The 23,274-nt window shown below is 44.7% G+C and overlaps 1 protein-coding gene across 3 annotated transcripts in view; it reads left to right on the top strand.

Annotated features, from left to right (window-relative positions):
• DNAH17 (dynein axonemal heavy chain 17) overlaps positions 1 to 23,274 on the top strand; it is a 12,633,448-nt gene that overhangs the window by 1,569,463 nt on the left and 11,040,711 nt on the right. For all 3 annotated transcript variants that reach the window (XM_078653923.1, XM_078653924.1, XM_078653922.1), the window contains exon 11: positions 9,819 to 9,935. In XM_078653923.1, the coding sequence (XP_078510049.1) occupies positions 9,819 to 9,935 (117 nt within the window). The remainder of the gene's footprint in view (positions 1 to 9,818; positions 9,936 to 23,274) is intronic.

Raw genomic sequence — 23,274 nt, 5'->3', positions numbered from 1 at the left:
AATAACCATTATTTAACAATTAGTTAATTCATTTTTAAATAAATTACTTCCCACCCTATTCCCCTATAAACCCTACCACCCATCCCTAAAAAAGGACACAATTAACATAATTAATTATCAATTAATTAATTAATCAGTATTAATTAACAATTGATAAATAATTATTAATAAATTAATTCCCACAATTAACACTATAAATTATAAATTAAATAAATATGAATATATAAAGTTTATTATTAAATGTATTAAAATGAAATCACTTCCCACCCTATTCCCATATTATAAACGCACATCCCGCTCCTACAAAAAAGATACAATTAAGATAATTACCAATTAATGAATAATTACCAACCAATTATTCATTAATTAATAATAAATTAATTCCTGCAGTAAATTCTATAAAATCTAAATTAAATAAATACTAATAAATAAAAGATATTAAATATTTTATTATAATTAAATTACTTCCCACCCTATTTCCCTATAAACCCACAACCAGCTCCTAAAAAAATAACATAATTAACATAATTACCAATTAATTAATTTAAAAAAAATTAACAACCAATTAATAATTAAATAATAAGAAATTAATTCCCACAATTGAGGCTAAAAAATCTCAATTAAATAAACACTAATAAATAAAAAATATTACATAATATATTATGATTAAATTACTTCCCACCCTATTCCCCTATAAACCCACAACCCGCTACAAAAAAACACACAATTAACATAATTACCAATTAATGAATTAATAAAAATTAACAACCAAATAATAATGTATTAATAATAAATTAATTCCCACAATTGACACTATAAAATCTAAATTAAATAAATACTAATAAGTTAAAAAAAATTACATTTATTGTAATTAAATTACTTCCCACCTTATTCCCCTATAAACCCACAACTCGCTGCAGGACTAAAAAACACAAAATGTAATTAACATAAAATGAATCACTACTAAAAATGTAACACATGTATTACAAAACAAAAGCAATACTTACACAAAAAATTGATCACATACTTTTAAAATACATAATAAAATATATAACTCTAATTTAAAAATCGATATGTTAAACAACAATATTTTTGCAAATGATATTACTAACTCCGATATTTTCAAAAACGAATTGGCTTACCTTAAGGTCGATATACTTGACCACAATATTCCTGCCATCGATATTCCTGTATCACGATTTTTCCAACTCGATATTTGTGAATGTCGATATTTAAAACTCGATATTCTGCATGTGCACCAAAATCACGACACCTCCCTGTGTGCCATGCCCACAGACCCTGCATGTAGTATATATAAGTCACCCCTGAAGCAGACCTTCCAGCCCTAAGGCAGCGTGCACTATACTGCATGTGTTGACATATCTGCATGAGCAGATATGCCTGTGTTGGTCAGTTCAATTACTTGCCATTACAAGTAAATGTGCTGAACAGTGGTGAAAAGGCGTTCCCCAGCTACATAATGGCTTGATTCCAGTGATGGATTTATTAATACTTGCACCCTGAGAGCACCACAGAGGTGCTCCCAGAAAATCTACCAACTACACGTGTGCGGGCTGACTGGTCCGACCACCCTGCTTCCACAGATTCTATGACCCCCCCAGGGCGGAGGGCCAACGCTCTGAGCAGTTCAAGAACAAAGTCTGCTCTAGCAGAGGGTGTTTACACCCCCTTCTATCAGGTTGCCCTGTAAATTTTCAGTCCTACGCAGGGGGCTTCAAAGAGCTCGCTACCTTTGATCTGCGAATCTGGCTTCTCTCACAGGGATGCCATCCCCCCTGATCAAGGCATATTTCCGCCTGGACACGCAGGAAAATTAGTAGTCATAAAGGATCGGAAACCTGCAGGCTAGTTCCACCCCTAAGGTGGGAAACCTGGAGTGGATGTGAAATTTCAAAGTCTGCCATTTTTGTGATGTCAGAACTAGGAACTTTGGGAGGGAGTTATGTCCACTCCCCACAGGAAATGGTCATAAAGGGGGCGTAGTGACCCCAGGGGTAAGTAGCCCATTGGTTGCTACCCTACACTAAATTTTTTATTTAAGGGAGAACTGGCACTAACAAATCAGATTCCTGTCAACCTAAGAAGAAGAAGCACACAAAGCAACTGACTTGGCATCAACCCTGTCTGCCTGTTTGCTGTTCAAGCAAGTCTGGCGGAAGACAGCTTTAATGCCAGAAACCGGTCCTAGGAAGCTTGTTTCCGGTCCAGGGAAGGCATGGCTTGGCAGTTCGGGCTGGACTGTTCCCATGAGGCACAGGGTCAGACTGATTTGCATATGGCCATGTCTGAACTGGGGTGGCAGAGTGGGCTAAAGAACGGTGATGGATTAAACCCAGATCTCTTGACTGGGTGTGAGTGTTTGATTGGTTCAGATGCTCCGTCCATCACCACCCCCTTTTGTACCGCTTTGTTGGCCATAAGTTGGCAGGGTATGCTCAGACGTGAGTCCCTTGCTCACTTTGCCACTGGATTCAAGCAAGTCTGGCTGAAGACGGCTGTAATGCCAGAAACCGGTCCTAGGAAGCTTGTTTCCGGTCCAGGGAAGGCATGGCTTGGCAGTTGGGGCTGGACTGTTCCCACGAGGCACAGGGTCAGGCTGATTTGCATATGGCCATGTCTGAACTGGGGTGGCAGAGTGGGCTAAAGAACGGTGATGGATTATACCCAGATCTCTTGACTGGGTGTGAGTGTTTGATTGGTTCAGATGCTCCGTCCATCACCACCCCCTTGTGTACCGCTTTGTTTGCTGTTCCTGCCAGATTTCCCTAAAGTTCTCTCGTCCTACAGCTGCTGTGCCTCCAAAGGCCTGGGAGGACTGCATGCCTTCAACAAAGACCCTGCAAACACAACAATGATGGACAGAATGTGGATCAATGTCACACATTCACCCCAGTCCAAAGATCTGGGCCCACATCTATAGCCAGTGTCTAACCCAGGGTGGTGTGAAGTGCAAAAAAACGATGGATTTAGGCCCAGATCCTTGTACTGGGATGAATGTATGACATTGTTCTACATTCTGTCCATCAACTGTGTTTTTTGCAATTTTCACCCCAAGTGGGCTGGGTATGCTCAGACGTGAGTCCCAGGCTCTCCACACCACTGGAGTCAAGCTATCCAGGCTGATGAAGGCTGATAGCCAGAAACCGGTCCTTGGATGCTTGATTCCGGTCTGGGGAAGACATGGCTTGGTAGTTCGGACTGGACTGTTCCCATGAGGCACAGGGTCAGAGCTGATTTGCATATAGCCAGTGTCTAACCCAGGGTGGTGTGAAGTGCAAAAAAACGATGGATTTAGGCCCAGATCCTTGTACTGGGATGAATGTATGACATTGTTCTACATTCTGTCCATCAACTGTGTTTTTTGCAATTTTCACCCCGAGTGGGCTGGGTATGCTCAGACGTGAGTCCCAGGCTCTCCACACCACTGGAGTCAAGCTATCCAGGCTGATGAAGGCTGATAGCCAGAAACCGGTCCTTGGATGCTTGATTCCGGTCTGGGGAAGACATGGCTTGGTAGTTCGGACTGGACTGTTCCAATGAGGCACAGTGTCAGAGCTGATTTGCATATAGCCAGTGTCTAACCCAGGGTAGTGTGAAGTGCAAACAAACGATGGATTTAGGCCCAGATCCTTGTACTGGGATGAATGTATGACATTGTTCTACATTCTGTCCATCAACTGTGTTTTTTGCAATTTTCAACAAAGACCCAGCATCTCCTGTGGAGTAGTGGAGCTGCTTCCCTGCATCTTGCAGGCACTCCAGAAGAACTGTGAGGACTCTGGACCGCCGCAGACCTGACAATGGAAAACATCACTGCACCCGTGCCCCCTAACCTGAATTGAAGTGGGCCAATGAGGCCAGCGTGGTCCCCCGTCCCTCCAGAGATTAAGCCCACTTTGCGTTTGCCCACAGTTGATTCACTACTGCTGTGTGCAGCCTCTTTGTGCAGCCCCGTCTACTGGAAGTGCCTCTACTGACGAAAGCCTGACACCTCAAAACACCTCTGTACCCAACCGCCTTGGCCAGAGGAGAAGAGTACCAAAGGTGTTCCCACGTCCCCAAACATCTTAAGACCTAAACCCCCTTGTTAGTTCAGCCTGACTGGTCCCCTCGTTCTAGCTTGCAGCCTGTTTGCAAACTGATCATTCCTCATTAAAATGAATGGGACACTCAATGCTGTAACACACCTCTGCACCCTGACGCCACGGAGCCTCTGAAGGTGACCTGTTGGTGTGGCCTTCGACTTTGCCCATACTCACCTTAAGTTCAGGTGATTGGTCCCGTAAGTCGCTGTGAAGTGCTCGAATGGAGTACATGTTTTCCCCATAGGATAACATTGGGCTCCCGATGCTGAAAAACACCTCTGCACCTGGCCGCCCCAGTGCTCCCCGTGGCGAGCTGTTGGTGCTGCTTCGGACCTTGCTCCATACTTATCTTAAGGCTAGGAGATTGGTCTCATAAGCCTATGTGAAGTACCTGTATGCAGTGTATGTCTTTCATCCATACGATAACTATATCACTTCAGAAACTGCACGAATTGCTGATTTTTCGAGAGTGTAAAAATTCATAGCTCGAAACGTAATTACCCGATTTTGATGATCATGGTGCCAAAACATATATAAAGATAAGAGTATTTTCTATAAATGTAATACATTTTTATGAAATGGTGTGGGCCTCGTTATTGAGTGATGTGTATCATTTATTGACTGTGTGTGTGTTGCAGATGTCTAACACTCCCCTCTGATAAGCATAAGGCTGCTCAACCAGACTACCCCCTAGAAGAGCACATTGGATTGCTAGAGCAAGCTCCTGTCTACTCATAAGGGAAAGCTGGACTCTTTGTACAATATACCTCTTTTTGGTATACTATATAAAGAGCCAGCTTCCTACATAGAGCATTTGATGTCTGATCAAACTGCTGCTTAGGGAGGATCTTCTATTGCAGTGGCAGGACAGGGTTCTACACCCAGACCTGCAGACTTTGCATCTCCATGCTTAGAGACTAAGTGGCAACAGTTAACCTTTTTCCATCTGCACCCTGAGGTCATTGATGTCATCCTGGCGGCAAGGGGGCCTTCCACTAAATATGTGTATGCCAGTCTGAAATCTGACAAATTGACCCTTTACAGGCAAAGTTATGTGAAGTTTTTCTGTTTGTTTTTTCCCTTGCCCACCAAGGACTTTCTTTGGGACTGTTAAGGCTACGTATTGGCTCCTTTGGTCTTCGTTATTTAAAGCACGGGTCAGCCTTTGTTATTTAAACAGTGATGAGGTTTTTAAAACATTTGCAACACTTGTTCTCACCAAAACCCCAGTGGGACTTGAACTCACTTGATGTGCATTCATTTTGATCCTCTGCACAGTTGTCCCTTGAGACTTCTGACTCTAAAGAGAGTCTTTCACATAGCCATAGCATGCGAGCGAACTTCAAGTTCTCTGTGTAAATTCATCTTCCACCAACTTCTTCCCAGATAAATTGCTTTTGAGGGCACGAGGTTCCTTTCTACCTTATCACGTCGGTCAGGCAATAACCCCCCAGGATTCTTTGCTCCATCTTATCCTGCTAAAGAGGAAGGGAGACTCCATTGCTTTGATTCTAAACTAGCATTGAGCCTTAATATTGATCGTACTAAGGAACATCTACGGAATGGTCACCCCTTTGGGGAAACATCCTTTACGACGCAGTAATGACACAGAAGTGCCATTACAATGTGGGTTTCACAATGCAAGTCGTTACCACGACTTGCGCTGGAGGGCGCTCTAGGACAAGGAATAGTGTAATTTACTATCCAACACCTTCCCTACTGTATGTAGACTAGAGTTGGAATAGTAAATTACACTACTCTTAAGTCCAGCGTCCTACAACGCAAGTCGTTGTAACGACTTGCGTTGCAAAACCTGCGTTGTGATGGTCTGCGGTGTTTTATACCGCGTTGTACCATCATACATCCCCTCTTTGTAGGTTTTCCATGAGCAAAGAAGGATAATGTAGTCCAAAAACGGACCATCTGCTGATGGATTGTTCTCTGCATAAAGATCTGACTTGCACTGGCTAAGTTGCAGTCTTCAGAAGGCTTACTTGTTCATGCACCCAGGGCCAATGCTGCTACCACTGCACTTTCATGCAGAGTGCCTGTCCTGGCCATCTGTCGGGCAGCCACATTCAGCCTCATTAGACACCTTCATGAAGCACTACTGCCTCAACAGGTCTGCTCCGTTGAGAGGGGCAATTTGCCTGGTGGGTCCCTCAGATTTTTTGATTTCAGCCAGTTCACGCATCCACCACCTTGAGAGGTACTGCTTTGGTATCTGTTCTCAAGCTGTGAAATATGTGGTTAGAATTAACAATCAGAAGAACAAGTTACTTACATGCACTAACCATCTTTCTTGTGGATACTCTATCTAACCGCAAATTCCTCACTCACGCTTGCACATCCCTGTCCTTTGAACCGGACTGTTTTCCATCTAAGAAGTTCCCAATCTAGAGATCTGCATAATGGCCATACCAATTTGCTGACTGGCTCTGTGTCTAATGGCGCGGTATCAGCGCCAGGTACTGCTCAAAGTTTCTGGATCCAGTCTGATGCCTGGGAGAGTATTCACAATGTGAGGGATCTGCAGTAAGAAGTATCCATCAGAATTTCAGTTTTTCTACTATCGAGTCTAAAGCAGTAGCGGACAGTGGTGGGAGTAGCTGCCGGGCGGTGATGTGGGGTGGGGTGGGGGAGTGGCAGGGTGGGGGGTAGTAATCTATGGATTACGGAGGATTACAAGTAAGTAAATATATAAATAAATAAAACACATTGATTTGCACGCACTGCATCCCCACATGCGATGCAGTACACGCAACAAAATTCGTTTTATTTATTTATATGTTTACTTACCTGTAATCCTCCGTAATCCATAGATTACTACTCCCCACCCTGCCACTCCTCCACCCCACATCACCGCCTGGCAGCTACTCCCACCACCTTTCGCTACTGGTCTAAAGGAGAGCGGAATCTGTGTTTAGTATACCAGGAAGATTGTTACCTAAGGTAAATAACTTGTTCTTCTCTTTCCTGACATAGTTTTGGCAACACTCGGTTGTCCTGACTATGATAGATCAAATCAGATGTTAGCTTGTGCTTTTCCACCTGTGAATGCCACAGTGCTTTTACGCCTGTTTTCCTGAACACACAAATACCCCATCATGAATACATTTATATATTCCAAACGTAATTACTGTAATGTCATATGGTTACAGTTCCATGAGTTTTCTGTCTGTCATCTTCAACATGCTCAGAGCCTTCTAACCAGAATGATCTTGAAGCTATGCAGACATGACCATAATTCACTGCACTCGCCAAACATGAGTCCTCATGGTCGGTCATGGTCGGGCGGTAGCACGCATCCATTCCCTCCTCCAGGAGAAATACACATTGCCTGTTAGTACATTGGCACTCCAGCCCTCAGCCCTGGTCTGGTAGCAGCAGATGCAAGAGCCACTGTAGGCTGCTTAATTACCACAGTCAGCCATAGGCCATATTCTCAGAATACCAAGTGAGTCAGTGGGGGTCAATGGTCACATGGTCCACAGTAGATCCTCCACAGGTGATGGTGCTGCTTCAACATCATACTAGCTATTGGCTTCAGCAGCTGGGTCTCTACAGGTCTGTCAGATTAATGCAGTGATGCAGTCCACTCCTCTTATGCTTCTGATTTCCCCACAGGTGGGCCATTTCATGGCACAAAAAACTTTAGTTTGCGGTGTTAAAGTTCATTGTGGCACCCCTAGGCTACAGGTGGTCAGACAGACCGGATCGTTTCACCCGCGGTAGTGCCGCTGCACTCATTAAGTAGCCATTGTGCTCCTCGCGGCTCACCTACACGACCGAGTCTCACAAACCACCTCCGGGTATTAAGGAACCCGAGGCCCATCAGCCGAGGTCAGAACCCGGCAGACCAGGTGCAGTAGAAGACGCCCTAATTACCAAGACCAGAAGCTGGGAAAAAAAACTGGAAAAAAGGAGAAATTTCAGAGAATGGGGAGACTTGGGCAAATGGAGCTAAGAGCCGAGTGCAATGACTGAGGTGGAAAAGAGCTCATAGAGGCTTCATTCAGGAGTGGCTTCCACCTATTAGCTGTGACCATGATAAGGGTACACAGGTTCTACTCCACCCTGATTGAGATAAGAGGGTAATTTTTATACTCACTAAATCACGTGCACTTTACATATTCTTTATGGTCCTGACGAAGCGCTAACGACCTATGGGCAACGGAAGCGCAAAACATGTTGACCTTGACAATTGACACCTAGGCATAATAGGCCTCTTGGGTCAATAACTTTTAGCAGTATTGACTGCCAAGGGTATACTTTTAAACATATCGCTGCATGTTTACCCTTGTTTTAATTTCAATCTATCACACTGGCACGATTTTTCTTTACCCTCCTCTTGACTCATTACCCGCACACCCACATGCATCATCCGGCATTCCTCTAAAAGATCTCCGATAAAGTGACCCTTCGGGGGACCCGTAGGGAATTGCAGCGCCGGCCCTACGAGGAGCAAACGCCCGAGGATGAAGCATGACACTCTTCGGGGTGTGTGAGGGCAACAGAGGAAACACAATGTCTTTCCCTCTCATAGCTTTGGGTCTTTTACACCTAGGAATCCCCCTTTCTCTTTTTCCTTTCTTTTTCTTCCAATTTTTTAAGTATGGGTGACTTTTTGCACCACGATGCATGGGTGACTTTTTGCTCCCTGGCATAGGAACTTTGTCCTCCTTGTTGTTTAGACTTCTGGATTCTGCCAGGACCAGCCGAGTTCAGAGTAGGAACATGCAGCGGTAACCGCCATAAACAAAGGGTGGTAGGGCGGGTGGGATCGCGCGGGAAGTGTTGCACAATGGGGGGGGGGGTGAAAAATACAATATTTTTTTTTTATTAACTTACCTTTTGCCGCGGGCCGCCTCCAGCTTTGCATCTCGTCACGCCACCTCTCCTCTTCTCCCTGTCCAATCCCCAAGCTCACTGGTCCGAGCAGGCAGGAAACATGCCCTGCTCAGACCAGGGAGTTTGTGGGGTTTCTCCAGCGTGGCTGCTCAAACACACATGAGCACAGAGGGAATGTAGTGCACTAGCACTCCTCCTCCCCTCCCATGCCTCAGCCCCGCCACGCCCAACACCGCTAGCTAAGAGTTGGCAAATGTAAAATAAATCGATGCAAGAACATCGTTTTATTTTACATTTGCTGGCCAGGCAGTGGGGCGATGCTCCTCTGCCATTGCGGAGGAGCCGCCACTGAGAACATGGCAGTCTCTAGGGCAGAATTTGGGATAGCACCACGGATTATCCTCATAGAGAGACCGCTTTGATTCAGAAGCACACTGGTTGCTTTATTGAGAGTCTGTGGCAGACAGAATTCATATCTGGCGTCAGCTGTTTCTGCTTGCCCTGATAGTCAACTCCTTCAGCAGCCATGGAGTTCTTGTCCCCACTTCTTCTTAGGCAGGTGAGTCGGCAGGCTTCCATTCCCATGACCCTTATAGAAAAAGCCTGGTCACACCTACTGATACAGAAAACACGATATGTTGCCACAATCGCTGTACACGCTAAACCCATGTATGTCAGTGATGGAATTCTGCTGTAAAAGAAACATGAGGGCATACGCTCCTTCATGTCCAGGACAGTACCTAACTGATAAGTCTGTATATTTCTTTTTTGTTTTGAACTATAGCATATGAGTTCTATGTTAAAGGACGACATTGTATTTCTGTAACTCACTATGCAATATTTATTACGTTTTGATTTTAGAACTTTTACCAAGACTATCAAGTGTTTCAGACTAAGGTCGAAGATCTGGATAGAAGACTAGGAACCATCATTAGTCAAGGATTTGATGACTGTTCAAGTATTGAATCTGCTGTTAAGGTATTATACACACATTTAATTGCAAATATGCCTCCTCTCCACTATGAGTGCAGTGTCTGCAGAATATATAATCAATATAATGTAAAATATTTAGTAGGCAAAATGAATTGCCGTGAACGCACGCTATCAAAATACCTGTCTTAATTAACCATACCATTACATATGATCAAACATAAAGTTTCATAGTTCATTTTAAACCAGCATAGGCAACTTTAATTGGTCTGGCTGTTTTTATTTTCAAAGTTCTTCTTCATTAATTGTTGAGTTTGTTTGCTGGTTCAATGACTTTTTTAATTGGGTGAATGTGAAAATAATTCAGTAGCTGGGGTATGAATATGTGACATATCTTTGTGATTTCAATCATGAGTAATTGAGTAATGAGTGCATGGGTGGATGGAAGGCTGTATGAAAGGGTGAGGGAGTGCATAGATGGAAGTAGACAAGTTACAGCAATCTAATGGACTGAAGATTCAGAGCATTGTAGTGAATTGAGAGGCACCACTGGTCCAACCTGAAGCATCACTATATCTGACCCTGTTGTGTGTCTGTATCCAAGTTACTCTAGGTGTGAATCATGGACCTCACTGAACAGTGAACAGAATTAGACCTGGGCACCCTCTGTCCTATCCCAAAAGAACAAGTTACCTTCGGTAGCGCTTTTGCTGGTAGAGACTCTATATAACTATAGATTCCTCACCTTAGAATATTCCCCAGCCATCAGACTGGATCCTGAAAATGTCGAGAAGTAATTCTGTGCAACGATCAGCTCCAAGTTGACGTCATTCACTTTAGAAGTGACGTAGCAATGCCCAAGTATGAGCTCACATCTGTTTCTTTTGTGTCCATTTATGCTTCAAAAACGCTTGTTTGACCAGTGTGTAGAATCTAATTGGATCTTTTAAGTAAAAAGCACAGTTCTCAGAAAAGGGAGGATGGGTGGGTCGGTGAGGAATCTGCAGTTAGATAGTGTCTCTGCTAGAAAAACCATTACCGAAGGTAAGTAACTTGTTCTTCTGATAGAGGTTTCTTATCGCAGATTCCTCACCTTAGAATAGATACCCAAGAAATACTTCCCTGGAGGTGGGTCTGTGAACTAGCTCAAACCAAAAATTTCTGGAGGGCCTTGTAGGCAAAATTCTTATTGTTTCATGAACATGTGGAAGGTCGTACGCGTGGCTCCTTGACGCATGTCCAGGACAGGTACCCAGCAACCTAATCCAGTAGTAGCAGGCTTGGCCCTGGTGGAGTGGGCCCACTACCCCTCAGGAGGCTGCATCTTAGCTAGTGCATAGTAAACTTTGATGCAAAGCACAATCCATCAAGAGATGATCCATTTCTGCACTGCCTAGCTTTTTTTCGCTCCAGCGAACTCAATAAAGAGCTGACCATCCACCGGGTGTTCTTTGGTGTGATTGATGTCAAAAGAGAGGGCCCTTTTTGGGTCTAAACGGTGGAGTCTCTCCTTTTCCTTAGAAAGATGAGGTGGGGTGAAAAATGTAGGCAGTGTGATGTTCTGACTGACAAGAATGTGAGTGGCCACCTTCATCAGAAAAGGTGCCCATGTCTGAAGAACCAGTTGTTTGCGAAAAAGCTGGTGTACGGACGGTAAACAGACAAAAGGTTGTAGCTCACTGACCTTCCTGGCTGATGTAATGCCACAAGGAAGATGGTCTTGATTGCCTGCAGCTGCAGAGGGCTGCTGTGTAGGGACTCAAAGGCAGAACATATGAGGTTTGTCAGGACTAAACTGAGATCCCGGTGAGGCATCACAAAAGGAGTAGGAGGGAGCCAATGCTGCAAATATTTGAGAACATTTTGGACCCCGTCTGCTCTAACTTTCCGATTCAGGTGGCCAACTTTCCAATTCAGGCGGCCAAGCCCTTACCAGTGTCCTGGTCGGATCACTTTCTCATTTGTTTCTCGTGGGAAATTACCCAGCCTGCTAGGCAGACCAACTGTCATCGTCCACCAACCTTTAGTAAAATAGACCCTACCCAGTTTTCCAACACTTTGGCCGTGTCGCGGCCCACTCTCCAGGAAGATCTTTAAGGGAACTTGTCCAATTTCACCGATTGGATCTCTGCCTCTGTGTTGGCTCTCTCTGCACCTTGCCGGCCCAAGTTGGCCAGAGATTTCCCTTCTAAGCCTTGGTTTTCTTCAGAAATGAAAGCCTTGAAACACAAGTGCAAAGTTCTGCAACGGGCATGGCGCTCTAGTGATTATGACCTTCCAGCAAAAATCTTATTTAGAGCAAAACAAAAAAGCTATTATAGCACAATAGCAGCCGCAAAAAGTTGCTATTTCTCTCTACGCATTTATCAGGCCAACAATAATTCTAAAGAAATATTTTCCATTGTGCAAAGTTTTATGGCTCCCAGCGCCCAAGCTCGAACTGCGCCAGTCTCAGTGACTTGGTGCAACACTCTTGCAAAATTCTTCCTGGATAAGATCTGTTCCATTCAAGCCAGCTTTACTTTGCGTACTACAGATTCTTTGGTTTCCTTGACTGGCGAGCTGGCTAACACCCCTATTAATACTCTGTCAACTTTTGAGCCTATTGAGCTAGCCGGCTTGCTCAAAATTCTCAAATCTTGAAGTCGGGCTCTCCGACTGATCCCTGCGCCGCTAGACTTCTGGCCGCGGTTGCGGATACTATCAACTCCGAAGCCAATAAAATTGTTAATAAGTCTCTGCGGGAGGGTCGTGTTCCAGCTTCTTGGAAGCAGGCACAAATTCTCCCCCTCCTGAAGAAGCCATCCTTTGACCCTATGAAACCAGGAAATTATCGTCCTATATCATTGCTTCCAAGCTTGGCCAAGGTTTGTGAAAAGCTTGTGACCAAGCAACTGACCAACTTTGTACAGGTATCAGGTCTATTACATCCGGCTCAATTGGGATTTCGTGCCTCGTTCAGTACCGAGTCTGCCTTGTTGGAGGTGACAGAGGCAACTCGCAGGTGTTTGGATGCCGGCGGAAGAGCGGCATTGGTCATGCTCGACTTGTCGGCGGCATTCAATACTGTACCGCACTCTTTGCTTCTGGAACGCCTTTCGGAGATTGGGATCTCCAGCTCCGTCTGGCGTTGGGTCAAATCTTTCCTGGAAGACCGCTTTCAGATTTGGCTTCCCCCTTGTGTCTCGGCTCCTCAGCAGGTAGCTACTGGGGTGCCGCAGGGCTCATCCCTTAGCCCCCTTTTTTTTAATATCTATGTTATTCTGCTGATTTATTTAGCGGAGTCACTTGGGGCTAAGGTGATGGGCTATGCTGATGATACCCAGCTCCTGTTTTCCTGGGGAAGGGCTGAGTACTCAGCTCTTGCTGCACAACACTGTCTTTCCTCGGTCTTCGGCTGGCTCTCTCAGGCACAGTTAAAATGCAAAGAAGAGAAATCAGAGATTCTTTTGTCTGGTGTTTTTCCAGCTAACGTCCGAGAGAGGCTATGGCCTCCTGGTTTCCCTATGCCTAATGCCATGGGCATTGCAGCAAAAAATCTGGGGGTCTGGTTTAATGACAATCTGATCTTTTATACCCAGGTTAAAAAGCTGGCAGGGACCTGCTTTGGTACACTAAAAGCCTTGAGGAAGTACTTGCCTGTAATTGGCAGAAAGATGTACAGGAGTCCTGAGTTCCATTCGAGGTGGAATGCATCTACGATTGGGTGCCAGCTTTGGAAACACCATGTTCATGGTGGTGACAAGCAGATTGAGCAAAGGTTCTCCCCATTCTTGGAAAATACTTTGCTCCAACTCTGGATGTAACTGCCATTCGCGATTCGTGAAGCATTGAAGGCTGAGTTTGTCTACCCAGGCGTTCAGACATCTTGCAGGTGAGGCATGACCAATAAAATGCCCTCGCACTCCAACCACGTCCGAAGGCACAGAGCCTACCTGCACATGGTCCATGAACTCACCCGCCTTGTATGTTGCAATACCACATGGTGGTGATGTATCCATGAACTCCTGCACTGGCCTTCCCTTGGTGGATGGGAAGAAAGCTTTCAATGTCAAGCAGATAGCCCTCAGCTCCAGGAGGTTGATATGGAGCTGAGCTTCTGCCAGAGACCAGAGTCCTTGATCTTCACCTCTCCCAGGTGGTCTACCCAGCCCAGAAATTACGCAACGGTCACAAGTGTAAACTCTGTGTGGGGAAGGGAGAGGGGTCTACCACTGACCCTATCACTGTTTGCTTGCCACCACTGTAGATTTTTCACAGTCTCCTTCAAAATCTGGAGCAGGTTGGATAAATTCCCCTGATGTTGTACCCACTGGGTCTTCAGAGCCCACTGCAGAGCTCGCATGTGCCATCCGTTGTGCCTCACCAGCAGGACGCTGGAGACCATCATACCCAGAAGTCTCAGAGTCCGTCCCACTGAAAGCCAGGATTGCACCATGTCCAGAATTGCTCAGATGAAAGGGAGCATCTGGAAAGAAGTTGGGTGTGATTATGGCATGTTTATAGTGAACCCCAGTGAGTGCAAAAGGTTTGGATAGTCTGGAGGTGGGTAACGACTGCCTGGTGTGAACCTGCCTTCATAAGCCAGTCGTTAAAGTAGGGGAAGAATGAAACCCCAAAACTTTGAAGATGTACTGCATCCACTACTATCACTTTTGTGAACCCACAGGGGCACTCGTAAGACCAGAGAGTACAGCATACTGGAAATGCTTGTGTTCCACCGTGAACCTAATGCAACACATGTGAGCCTGCAGGATCGGGATGTGGAAATATATGTCTACGTTACCATCCAATTGTGGTAAATAAATAAATAATACCCTATTTTTGACTAAGCATATAGCATAACAGATAGCTCAATAAATAAGAGTCAAGATTCGAGGTAGTAGGAGTTTCTGCAGGTTTATTACAGCATAAGGACAGGATCAGGACAACCTGCATAGAACGGGGGTAACAGGGCCCGGCAGCTGCCGGGGCTGGGTCAGGAATGAGCGCGCTAACTTTTAATAACAATACATCAACTTATATACATAGCGCAAACACATAGCATTACATTGCAGTAGGCGTAGCAGTGGGTGGAGCAGAAGGCGTGACGCGTAGCAGTCGCGAGAGATAACAGTAAAAGTAGGTGTAACTGGGAGTATACATAGACATGTGATGCAAACGTAACAGAATATGTCATGAATGGGCGGAAACATTGGAGGGGGCTACCTAAGGAGCCGGGACCTCTAACCTAATGGTGCGCGAAAACTGGCAATGACGTGTTACTAGGAGAAGCTGGGGGCTACGAACTCTGTGCTAGGAGCAGAGACTTGAGTCTGGAGGGTCGGAGCGACATGTACCTAAACCCTATCTGGTATCTGATGTTTAGGGAACATGTTGATATAAACTAGAAGTCATGAGGGGAAAAGCTAACTTGATTCTAAGACTGGACCATGCATTATTCTACATGTAGTGCGTGATGAAGAATATTAAATGACCATTAATACAGTATTTCTCTAACGTGGAGCCGAATAGGCTAGACAATGACGGAAACTATTGATGCAGTTCAGTAGCTTAGGAATGCAGAGAAGAAGGACTGAACTGATAACTGGAACTATAACATACTTTTGGCAGACTCAGAGGCAGAACCAAGCTGCACCGGGCACTGCGAGGCAGGAAGTAAGTGAAGGGTCGAGGATACAGGTGGGGGCTGTATCGCTCCTCAGCGAGGCTTTCAGGAGACAGGAGCTGAATCTGATGTCCGGGCCCTTTTGAGGCCTGGAAACGGGGACTTTATAATGGAATAACGTGCACACTGAGAAACGTGGCAACATAACTTTACATAGGCCTGATATTCGTAGTATTCACGAGGACTGGAAAATGACATACCAGAGGTGGACACAACTACAATTGCGTCTTGATCAGACATGGGGAATAACATATGCATATTGGTCATGCACACATAACATATGATGGATGAGGCGTAGGGACACAGAACATGGCAAAATTTACTTTTCCACATTCCCTCCTTGTCACTACGTTTCCATCAGGAAACATCAATTTTCATGATACCATCTATCATTTCATACAGTACCATTTGCTCGTCTCGAATTGTCTTGGAACGGGATTTAGAACGGGGCTTGGGACTAGGAATACAAGAGGTAGCACACATGCCGCAAATCGCAGGGCCACATTGTATACAGAGGCAGCAGCTGAATATGATCGCTACTGCAATACCTAGAAAGGACAGGACTTTCCATCCCCATGCGGAAATTATATTCCAGAACCAACCGGACCATGTCCAGGTGCCTGGATCTTGGTGTAACAGATGGGCAATTTTATGGAGTCTGGTTATAGCTGAATAAACAGACGGCGCGTTATTTGGAATGAAAATGCAGCAACTAGATCCGATGACTCTACAGGCCCCGCCCCTATCGGCCAGTATGACGTCAAGGACGAGACGATTTTGCAAAACGACAAATCTCATAGCAGATTGTTCTTCGGTTAAGTTACCTAGAGCAGAGGCAGTCTCATTTACTACAGCTTCAAGGGTTCTTGTTAACCTACGGATCAGTTTACTATTCTGGACAGGTCCTAAAAAGAAGAAGAAACCTTTATTGAAATCTGTATACTGTTCTAGAGTAGTTTCAGTATAATCGACAATTGGGGACTCCCTTCTATGTCTAATGTGTACTAGATGTGTGTTTCTGTGATAATCAGACGGGGCTAGGAAAACAGGTGGCAGTAGGAAGGCAATGTAACAGGTTCCCTCCCAATCGAGGGGCAGACGGACATATGCAGTTTGACCACAAACAAAATATGAATGACGTGAAGCTTTAAAATTAGATTTCCCACTGTCACTATACTGGATAACAGTAGTACAATCACTATGACCTACATGTACGGAACCATAACTACGGACACATAATTCGCCTTTGACAGGTAGAACTGAAATAGCAGGTAAGTCTGGAGTAGTATCAGACTGAACATTCAGGACCATAAAATTCGACGAATAATTACCTAAATTATATACTTCATTTTCTAGATCTAAACCTGTTCTGTGGGGGAGACCTTGTTTGTCTGGAAAACATGTACTGTTAAGAAAAGACATATCTGTTGAGGATGACGTTAACGTGGACCATGCTCCACACGAACCATTGTGTGAGAATGGATAAGGAAAGAGTGGCAGAACTCCCTTCGGTGTCTGAAAAGGGGGGAGTCGACCACACACCCAACAATTAGTGGCATTGCTGGTCTGGTGTGAATAATGTAACATACGGATGAATGTGTTGTTGCGCATAGCGAGGCGGTAAGAATATTCGTGAGGAGGCAGATCACTAAACGTGTGCTCTACTGTAGCATTAGCAGACATATTTACATGAGGAACTGGAAAATACAGATAGAACGCATAGCTGGTGCAGGAAATCATAATGCTGATGAATAATATGAAACTCAGAAAAACAATACATCGGTTTGCGTTTAAACTGACTCTCTCACTATGGGGGTCTATTTTATACATGTCAGAAACAGTCTAACCGTTTCACCTAGGGGAGGACTTATACAATCAAACTGACTGACTTATTTTACTAGACCTGAGCTTTAACTTATACTCCTGTTGCGGAGTTTTCTCTAACAAGGGAGGGGTTGTAATAATGTCTTGTGCGGGACAGTCCTTAAGAGCAATATTCTGGCAGTCCTTCAAATCCTGGGAAATGTTTTTAGAAACGGATTTCAGTCCTTTAAAAAGTTTAACATGAGACAGGTGGATCCATCCTTTTCTGCCTTCCAACTTGACGGCGGTACGGGTGGTCAAGAGGACCTGACGTGGCTCTTTCCAACGAGGTCCCAGCGGACTTGATCTGTCGAAATTCCGGACCATCACTAGGGAGCCTGGAACGATTTCATGTGGTGCCACCTCGGTATTGTCTGGAAAGGCGGCGGCAACCTGTGAACGACATGAGTTGAGGGCAGACATCAAGGAAGCTAGGTAATCTGTCAGCATATTACATGAAACATCAGTAATACTTCGGGGTCTAGGAGTACCCCACATGTTAGGGGGGCGGCCGAATACGACCTCATACGGGGACAGACCTGATCTGGAATGTGCAACCATGCGCATATAAAACAAAGCGACTGGCAGAGCTACTAGCCAGTCCACACCTTTTTCTTTACAGACTTTTGCAATTCGGATTTTCAGAGTCTGATTATGTCTCTCTACGAGACCGGCTGCTTCAGGATGGCGTACACAATGGAACTTCCACTGGTACCCTAACAAAAGGGAAACGTGCTTCATCAGTTCAGATGAGAATGGCTGGCCGTTATCAGAATATACGACTCTAGGGAGTCCATATCTAGGGAAGAATTCACGAACCAACTGCTTGGCAGTGGTCGCGGCTGTGTAATCTGGAACTGGATATGCTTCTGTCCACCTGGACAAAGCGCATACAACTACAAGGACATACTTGAAACCTCGACATCGCTCCATCTGAATATAATCCATCTGGAGGACCTCAAAAGGGTGGTCAGGGGGCTGGAAACCACCTTGTTCCACCGGGACACTTTTACCTGGATTAAACTGACAACATATCATACAAGTGCGGACTTTCTGCTTGGCTGCAGCTCGTAAATGCTTGTTGAACCAAATGTTCTGAATACTGTCTAACATAGCTTTTTCTCCTAAATGTGCGGGACTATGTGCGGTATTGATAATGACTTGAACCATAGAGTCGGGGAGAAACCATGTGGCTCTACCCTTCGTTAACCATCCTTGATCTGTCTGGACCCCTCCTTGTTCATACCATTTCTTGATTTCATCGGGGGTAGCATGTAACTGTATATCTATGACGTCTTGTGTAGGGTCCTTAACTGTCATGTATGTAGTCAGGTCTGGAGTAAGTGTCATGTTAACTGGAACGTCTGGAGTCTGTGCTGTAAGTTTGGCTGTGCGATCTGCTAGATCATTACCTTGGGAAATAATGTCGGTAACTTTCGTATGTGCTTTGCATTTCATGATAGCAATGGATGTCGGTAAATGTATGGCATCTAACAGGGCTTGAATAAGGAGACCATGCTGAATCTTGGTTCCATGAGAAGTCATGAAACCTCTCTCCTGCCAGAGCACTCCGAAGTCATGTACAACTCCGAATGCGTAACGTGAATCTGTGTAAACATTAACTTTCAGGTTCTTGGCGTGTATACAGGCTTGTGTCAGAGCAACTAGCTCTGCTGCTTGAGCGGACAGGGTGTCAATACGGTGTGTTTCAATAACGTCGGTGTCAGTAGTCACTGCATATGCGGCGACTAGTTCTCCTGTACTAGTTCTCATACATGAACCATCCACATAAAGTGTCAGGTCAGGATCTGGTAACGGAATGTCTGTCAGGTCTTGTCTTGGCTTTGTCGTAATATTAACTACTTCCACACAATCATGTGGGTCTGGATTTGAATTAACTGATGGTAACAGTGTAGCAGGATTCAGAACATTGCAGCGTCTGATTTCTATGTGTGGCTGGAACAGTGTCAATTCATAACCTGTTAAACGTGCAATTGTCAAGTGCTGAGTTTGTGTTCGGTTTAAAAGAACTTCTACGGAGTGTGGAACTTGTACTGTCAGGGAATGCCCTAAAACTATGGAATCACTTTGTCTGATAGCTAGAGCTGTGGCTGCAACTGACTTGAGGCACGCAGGCAACGCCTGGGCGACTGGATCTAATGTGCTCGAAAAATAAGCACAGGGCTTATATTGTCCTGCTTGATCTTGTGTGAGAACAGATAATGCTGTACCTTCACGTTCAGTAACGAAAAGTGTAAAAGGCTTACTGTAGTTCGGTGTAGCTAGAACTGGAGCTTGACATAGGGCTTTCTTTAACTCGTTGAAACTAAGTGTATGGTCAGATGTCCAAGGGAGGACAGTCGATACGGCTGCCTCCTGTGTCGTTAACTGTATCAGTGGCTTGGCTAGAAATGCATACTGGGGAATCCATTGTCTACAATAAGAAGTAAGGCCGATAAAGGCACGTACCTCCTTCTGGGTTCTGGGCTGGGGAAGACTCGCTATTAACTGGATACGGTCGGGTGTCAACTGCCTACCCCTCTTGGACAGCAAGTGTCCTAAGTATACCACTTGCTGGACACAGAATTGAAGCTTCGAAGGTGACACCTTGTGCCCCATCTCGGCTAGGAAATACAGAACTGTAAGGGATGCTCGCTCGCAAGCACGTTCAGAACGGGCAGTGATCAGTAGATCATCGACATACTGGAGCAGGGCAGTGTCAGTTGGCATGTGAATGTTGTCTAGTTGTCTCTTGAGTGCTTGACTGTAAATACTAGGGCTTTCTGTGAAACCTTGAGGAGCGCGTGTGAACATATAGCTCCTTCCATTTAAACAAAATCCGAAAAGAAACTGGCTGTCTGGATGAATCGGAACACTAAAAAATGCATTCTTGAGGTCAATGACAGTGAAAAACATGGCTTCGGAATCAATAGCTGTTAACAGGGAAGAGATATCTGGAACAACTGGGTACTGAGGAATAATACATTTATTAAGCTCTCGTAAATCAATCACTAATCGATATACTGGGGGTGCATTCGGATCAGTACGTTTCATGACTGGAATGATCGGAGAATTGCATACATTGGAGTCAGTTTCTACAACTACTCCTTGAGCCATAAGCTCGTCAATAATTTTGGATAAGGCTGCTACAGCCTCGGGTGGCAATCTGTACTGTCTGATTCGTGGTAACACTACACCTGGTTTGAGAGTCACACGATGGGGTGTGATTTGCATGTAACCTACATCAGTTGGACCTTGCGCCCATAAGTGCTGTGGAACATTAGACAATCTTGAATCAAAATCTCGTAATACATAGTGACCCTTAAAGTCACGTAGGAACAGACGTATTCCCTCTGGGGAACAGCAAATAACTGCACCTAATTCTTTCAGTGTCTTAATGCCTAACAGATTTTCTGGACATGACTTAGTAAGTAACAGATCAGTAGTGCGGGACAATGGACCTACTTCTAGAGTAACTGGCTTAGATATCTCATTAACTATTGGCTTTCCTGAAAATCCAAGGGAAACATTTCTTGAGCCTGAGAGCGGAGCCCCTGGAACTTCGGCATGACTAATTGTGGTCCTACTTGCCCCTGTATCGATCAAAAACTTTCTGTCTGTCCCTAATACTTGACTGTGAACATAGGGACCTTCTTGATCTACAGGTATCTCGATGAGAGGCAAGCCTACCTCCCTCTCTAGGCTGTTTCATGAATATGGTTGGTACTCTGGATACTCTGTCTGTGCATACTGGTACATCTGCGATGTAACGTGCTGTGTTGCAGCAATAGGCTGTGGTGCGGAAACTGTCTGTTGTGTATTCTGTGACTGAGGAATCTGTGAAACTTGTTCTTGTCTGGGCGGACGTGGTCTTTCTTTAGTCTTACCAGTAGCTATGTTATGTTTCAGAACTGCACACTCGTTTATAAAATGACCTGGCTGTTTACAATAATTGCAGTTCCCTTTAACGGGAGCTGCAGGATGACTGGTTTGATTCGGACCCCTCTTCTGACTGTCTTGAGGAACAGATTGTGCAACTAGCACTTTCATTTTCGTGTCTTTCATACGTTTTCTTTCGTGTTCTTGCTCTTCCCTGATTCTATTCTGGTGATACTGGAGCATCTGGAGCATCTGGGACGGAGTATTTGCTTGCCAGGTGCTTTCGACTTTCAAAACTCGATTTTTAATTTGTGGACTTGAATTCTCGACTAATTTAGTAACAAAAAGATGAGGGTATGACTCACTACTTGTCTTGAGACCACTGTTGATACTGAAACATTTTTCAAATCTAGAATAAAAATCACTAATATCTTCATCTTGTTTCTGTTTACAGGCTGAGATTGCATCCCAGTCTTCTTTTCTCGTTGTCAATAATCTGGGTAAAACTTGAATCAATAATTCTGGTAATTCTTTACATTTATCTCCAAGACCGGTACCTGGTACTCGTGCCTTGTCTTCAGCTTCTAGAGCTGCCCAATCGATCTTTTTCTCTCCCACCTCCCATTCTTTTTCTTTTAACTTTTCATATACCCCTGCGGGTAACAGGACCTTTAACATTTTAATGATATCTGGGTAAGTGTATTCTCCCATACGGAGCATGTCTTTTAATTCTCTATGGAACCCTGCTGGATCTTTGTCATGACAGGGAATTAATTTCTTCATTTCAAGAAGTTCCATCTTTGAAATCGGAGTGTATACAAACACTCGTTGCATTACGCCACCCGCCCCTTGGACTGGGTGGACTTCTCGTAACGGATTCTGTCTGTCTATGTAAAATGATTTACTTTCTGGGGGTGAGACATGAACAAAATGCGGGTTCAGAAACGTTCTATACTTGTGACGCTGTTCTAGAATGACACTAATTAAATCGGTACCTAGACCTCTCCATCTATACTGGAGTAACTCGTTCAGGACATCGTGTAACGGGCCTGGATCAGAATGTTGACCCTCATACAGAGTAATGAGGTGCTGGATCATATACATACCCACCAGTCGTTGCTCGGCTGGGGGCAGTTTCAGGAACATTTGTGCCACTATTTCGTCTGGAAAAGTGGTAGAATCAGTAATCCATCGGACTGCTGATCGGGCTAGTTCTTGTTCATGCATGGTACTTAATTCACTATAACCGATTCGTGATTTCAGAATGTGATCGGTAGCTTGAAATACTTGTTCTAGAGAACCTTGTTCTGGTGCTGGATGACGAAAAATAGACTTGTATTCTAGACATAAATGGCGATCTGGAAATCTAGATTTTCCTACATACGCTATTCTGGCGGGATTCTCGTTCTCTTCCTCTTCAGGATCAGAGATACTTTCTTTCTCGCTTACTTGTGCTGCTTTACGCTGGTCGTGTAACCTTATTATTTCTTTACGAATTTTCTTGTACATACTCTCCATAGCACCGACGGTCTTGTGCTTACCCTCGGCTATATTATCACTCCACCTTGTCAGGATTCTCATTTCGGCGGGATCTTTAGACGGGTAATCTTGTTCTCTTATTAGACAATTGATCAGGAACTTTAATATCATGAGCTGAATCTCGGCTTTCCTTTGAGACATAATCTCGCCAATACTTTCTGGATCATCCCCTGTACGGATGAAACGATATATTCTGTCTAGATCTTCTTTCATATTCGGCAAGGTGACTAGATACTCGGTCACTTTTCTTACGCGGAATGAATATAAAACCATATTATCCTCGCCTGGGACTGGATCATAGCAACATTCGGCAAGGGATTTTCTTATTTCTGCAACAGACTGATATCTAGGCGTACGCTGTGATGCTTGTGCATGTAATTCGGCTAACGTTAAACGCTTGTGTGGCGGCGGGGTTTGAGGAAGACCTCCTCCTGCGGC

This window comes from Lissotriton helveticus, chromosome 7 (assembly GCF_964261635.1).
Source record: "Lissotriton helveticus chromosome 7, aLisHel1.1, whole genome shotgun sequence".
Taxonomy (NCBI): domain Eukaryota; kingdom Metazoa; phylum Chordata; class Amphibia; order Caudata; family Salamandridae; genus Lissotriton; species Lissotriton helveticus.
The sequence above is the reverse complement of the archived record's forward strand: the minus strand, read 5'-3'. Positions and strand labels throughout refer to the sequence as shown.